Source organism: Microcaecilia unicolor, chromosome 2 (assembly GCF_901765095.1).
Source record: "Microcaecilia unicolor chromosome 2, aMicUni1.1, whole genome shotgun sequence".
Taxonomy (NCBI): Eukaryota; Metazoa; Chordata; class Amphibia; order Gymnophiona; family Siphonopidae; genus Microcaecilia; species Microcaecilia unicolor.
Window position 1 is genome coordinate 364,457,281 of NC_044032.1, and position 5,159 is coordinate 364,462,439.

At 43.2% G+C, this 5,159-nt stretch overlaps 2 protein-coding genes across 2 annotated transcripts in view; both read right to left on the reverse strand.

The window, feature by feature from the left end:
• Nucleotides 1-5,159, reverse strand: part of DCTN6 (dynactin subunit 6) — a 129,741-nt gene that overhangs the window by 57,053 nt on the left and 67,529 nt on the right. The gene's annotated exons all lie outside the window — the stretch shown is intronic.
• On the reverse strand, nucleotides 1,136-3,132 carry LOC115463765. The gene is made up of 2 exons (XM_030194524.1): nucleotides 2,552-3,132; nucleotides 1,136-1,780 (listed from the first exon to the last, which is right to left on the reverse strand). The coding sequence occupies exons 1-2, from the start codon at nucleotides 2,925-2,927 to the stop codon at nucleotides 1,152-1,154; spliced, it is 1,005 nt and encodes a 334-aa protein (XP_030050384.1). The 5' UTR covers nucleotides 2,928-3,132; the 3' UTR covers nucleotides 1,136-1,151.

Below are 5,159 nucleotides of genomic sequence, written 5' to 3' on the forward strand. Positions count from 1 at the left end.
AAAACATTCTATACTGCTTATCCCAGAAATAGTGGATTTTCCCAAAGTCCATTTAATAATGGTCTATGGACTTTTTCTTTAGGAAGCCGTCCAAACCTTTTTAAAACTCCGCTAAGCTAACCGCCTTTACCACATTCTCTGGCAACGAATTCCAGAGTTTAAGCATAAAATCCATTTTACTCTTTTGGCATATTACCAGGTATTTATGACCTGGATCAACCACTGCTGGAAACAGGATACTGGGCTTGATGGACCGTTGGTCTGCTTCAGTATGGCAAGGCTTTTGTTCTTATGCATGGTCTAACTGGAAATGCAGTTATTCTGGATGCCATGTTGTAAGCCTCATAGGTAGATCATATTAAATAACAGCTGCACTTCCCCAAGTTATGTAATAATTGGGTGCAAAAGACTTTTACTAGGAACAGTATCTGTACGACTTGAGAATGATGAAATTGATTGGTCTGTCGCTAATGAGCTGCAATCCTTCAGTTAAGCATGGGCCCTGGAAGAAATTTCCCACAATATCAAAGATCTTGGGATCCTTGCCAGAAAGGCAAAGGATTTACAGCGGCCTCCACAATAACCAACTTGAGAGGAAGCTGGGTCACTATCATCTAGAGCACGCTGAACATACTTAAGGTCTAGAAATTGGAGTCTGTCAGTGCAGAGACTGAATTTTGCCAAATTTTTAACTGTTGCTCTTGGAATATTTGGTGGATCAGTAGACCTACTAATTTAAGGGCTATTGTGGACTCCTTTGTTGTTAGGGCTGTATCTACTGTTACTCCCAAACGCCTTTTATGCTTTAATTCCATCCTCCATACAGGTTACCCCTCCTTGAGAAGGAGAAAAAAAAACGTGAATGAAGGAATCCCCATGCTTGCTCAAGGACACCTTTGAATTTTTTTTTCCTCAGCATCCAGCTGGCAGCCATCTGAATGAATCAGTCTCTGAGGAGAGACGTCCAGGTGGCAACCATCTGACTGAATCAGTCTGTGATACTATCTCCAAGGCAGATTTACAACCCACCAGCTGCTGCCATTGCCTCTCAAAGAAACAGACTTATTCAACAAAGTCTTAAGTGAAAAAGTATCATTTATTTACAGAGCAAGGAAGGTAAATAGTGACAAGATAGTGCAAGTGATAATGTATTAACAATTCTTTTTCCCCCCACTTTCATCCCCACCCTCAAAGTACCCACGTTTCCCCACCCGTGCACTTCTTCTTAAGGGTGTGTACTCTGAGGCTGTGCTACCCTCAAAGGGCTCATCAACCTCCTGACTGTTGACAGAAAGGCCAAATAAGGGATGGGGCACACTGCCAGCATCTGTCCTAGAAGGCAGAGGAGCTGGCAGGAGGGTACGGCAGCTCTGCATATATGCAGCAGCAGCAATAGGAGCCAGCTGTTTAGTCAGTAGCTGAAGGGAAGCTGCCATGCTGGCCTGATGCTGGGCCTGCAGTTCCTGCACAGCCCTCAAGCCCCTCACTTCCTCTACCAATTGCCCTGTGCAAGCAAGCAGTTGATGGTAGACCCTCTGGGAGGCCTCTTCCCCTGGTGTTTTCTCTGGTTCCAACACAGGGACAGATGGTGACAAAGGAGGCACTAAAGCTTCATCCAAGAACGGGTCGTCATCAGCTAGAGGACTTTTTACTCTTGCAAGGAGTGGCTCATCTGTCTCTTCCTTTTTCTTTGGCACAGTGAGCTCCTGTACCTGCTCCAGCATCTGTTGCTGCTGCCAAGAAGGCCCGGCCTGCTCTTCTTCTTCTTGCACATCATCCCCTGAAGGTAGGCAAAAGTCCAAACACAAACAGTGAGTTTATTTGCTATAGTGTTAAAGGCCCTGATGGTTTAGCTTTTTTTTTTTTTAATCACTAGGTGCAAGGGGAAAGAGGGGGAGAAAGAGGATCAAAACTACTGGCTGGTCTTACTTGCTAGAGAGGGAGAGATTTAGTGGATAGGTATAGGATACTATTCAAAGAAGGCCAATGCTACACAGCTAAGTCAAAAGTTGTCAAGGAAGAATATGTAATCCCAGTCCAAAATAGCTAGCAATGCCATACGAATGCACAATGTGACCTGTTGTATTAAGTGTCAGCCTTACAAGCATGGAGAACAGGTATCATGTGCTAAGTAAGAAAAGTCAAAGTAACTTTCCTTCTACTGCAAGCAACTTTGTCATATCTGTTTAATTATCACACTTCCCCTCTGTTATGATACCATAGTCACTTTTTCCTGGAAGTGACCAATGACTTGGCAAGTCAGAGACTGCTCAGTTCACTGCAACAGCCTGGGAGAGTACATGACTACAGAAAGATATATACAGCATCCTCCCAGTGGACACTTTGCAGAAGAAAGCAGAAGAGAGTGGGGGATCAATAAGGGCCACATACTCTTTTCATGAAGCGAAAGGAAGGCCAGATATATATGCCTTTAGGACATGAGTAAACTTGCAGGCATGGGTTGGCCCGTATGTACAATCCATGATTAGTTGGCTATGAGCTCCCAAAGTGAAAAATGAAGCCTTAGCATTAAAGAACATCACAACATTACTTTCATGTGTGGCAGACCTTGCGCTGTCGAGCCCCAAGACCCCGGTCACAGTCACTTCGTCCAAGGATTGAAGCACACGTAGCTCCAGAGTATTCAGGGCTAACATCTGGGAGGCAGGAAGCTGGAGGTTGGATGCCTGCTTGCGTTTTGCCTCCTTCCTTAGCACTCTCCATTTTTTCTTCAGGTCCTCCACTTCCCTGTTGTTCTGGTAGACCGCATTCACATGCCTGACAATGGCTTGCCAGGCCCTCTGTTTCTCACTGGCAGTATTTGAGCCAAATAGAGTGCTTTGCTGTCCCAGAATTAGGCTGATGGCCATCTCAGTCTCAGCTGGGCTAAAGTTGGGTTTCCTCTGGTGTGCACCCCTCACAGGCATCTTGAAAGAGCAGGGAAAGAAGCTAGGGTTTAGGTGGATTAGTTCTTCAATAAGGACAGCTAAGGCAAAGCTAATGAGGAAACCACTGGTTAAAATGTACACTGTTCATATTTAAAAAATTAACCCATCCAAAAATTAAGCGTAACAGGGAAGCGCTTAACTGGCTAGTATACATACAAATACAGACATTTATATTCAAAGGTCCTTTTCTACATAAACGTTAATACAGATAACATATTTTTCTACAGATATTGGTCTTTAATAAGTCAGATCCGTCACAGGCAAGTTGGTTGTTCCTCCCCTCCCCCCCCCCCCCCCCCCCCCCCCCCATACAGCCAGGTAAACAATTAAGCCACACTAGATGGGTCAGCATTGGTAAACTATGTCTATTACTTGCTGGGTGTGACCAAGCTCTTTGAGGTGCAGGTGCTTGGGAGACAACTGCTTGAAGATCAGTTGAAGGAAAAACTTAGCCAGTTAGCATGAGCAGATGTCATCACAGGCAAAACCAGGTTCTTATCAGTTAGGAAAAAGTGGTCAGGGAGGGAAAAGAAAGGTTTCTGAAGTTAGTAGTCTCGTACTCCAAGTCTATCTCAAGTGGTGTTTCCACAAACCTACAAGCAAGCCTGCTCTCGTTAAGCAATACAGTGGTCTTGAAGGCACCATTTTTTTTCTTTTCACTGATGAGTACAATCAATAATTGTCCCAGATAGAAATATAGTATATGGTCATCTCCTGCTTGACTGCATCTCTCTTCACAGCATGTGGACGAATGCAGTTGCTTCTTGACTAGCAACTTGGTGAAAAGCTTCCGATGATATAAACTACCACGTATGCTTCTTTCAACATTTGCTTTTAGGATCATTCAGCTTCTGTAGAGCAGTCTGTGTAGCCTCTGATACTTCTGGCCGCTCTGGATAATTTACCACACATGGTTGCATTTTCTTCTGCTCACTCTTGTGTGCACACATGAGTATATGCCATTTGCCCTGGTGACTGTTGCTGCAATGTTACTTCCTTCTATCTAGCATTTATGTACTTGCACTTCAAAAATGCATAGGATAAATACAGAGAATGCCTAAACAGAAAGAGGATAGAAACAGATGATCTTGAGGCGTTATGCTGAGCAAGAGTAGTAGGAACTAAGTCTGATGCTGGACACACTTCTACACTGTGTCCCGCAAATGGTAAAAGACAGGTGAAGATTTGGCAACTCCAGCACTGTATATCACTTAATTATCATATGCTGCAAGTGAAGGTGCTGTGCAACTCATGAGAAGGGAAAGATATCTTAATTAGCAAGTTAAATACCATTATCAATACTTTGGTTATAACATATTATTCCAAGACGCCATCATATTTAGCTGTCCATATGTGGTTGGTATGATGCCAAATTGCCAACCACTATTTAAGCATGACTGACTCTAATCTGCACAGAGTGGCAGATGCGGGTCTGGCCACCTTGTTGGGTAGACTGGATGGACCGTGCAGGTCTTTTTCTGCTGCTATTTACTGTGTTATTGTGTGTTTAGTTTTACGTATTGTGTTATGATTCATTATAAACCACTTTGGGCATCTTTGTTAGACAGAAAGCAGTACATAAGCATTCTTAAATAACTAAACCCAATAGGCTTGCTTTTAATTTGGGAAATCTGGGTCTAGGTCTAGATATTATGGATGTACAAACTGGCCATACTGCAAAGTTTGCTCAGTGGCTGGACCACTTGAAGCAATATGATAGAGGCAAGGCATCCTTGTAAAAAAACAAAAAAAGTGAGATAATCTGGTATCTCCTCTTTTGAAGTGCTCTTCAGTGTGGAAAAACACTGGCCTAATGCTCATACATGTATATTTTGTCCACATAGAGAGAATGCTCTCTCCCTCATAAAGTCCATAGCTCCCGAGGACTTCTTGACTTGTTAACAGACATACCCAGAGCTTTGAGAAGCCCTGACTTAGTTCCAGCCACTGAGCAAACTTTGCGGTATGGCCAGTTTGTACATCCATAATAGTTAGACCTAGACCCAGATTTCCCAAATTAAAAGCAAGCCTATTGGGTTTAGTTATTTAAGAATGCTTATATACTGCTTTCTGTCTAACAAAGATGCCCAAAGTGGTTTATAATGAATCATAACACAATACCTAAAATACGTGTTTTTCCACACCTGAAGGAACAGTGTCACCTATTCCCTGAATCTTTACAATTCTCAGCTGCTTTGTGGACCATGATCA

What these genes read in the sequence shown, in the direction of transcription:
- LOC115463765 (XM_030194524.1), bottom strand. Translation starts at nt 2,927, where the DNA reads ATGCCTGTGAGGGGTGCACACCAGAGGAAACCCAACTTTAGCCCAGCT. An exon ending in AAGGTCTGCCACACATGAAA is followed by an intron (nt 1,781 to 2,551) that starts GTAATGTTGTGA and finishes GCCTACCTTCAG; the next exon opens with GGGATGATGTGCAAGAAGAA.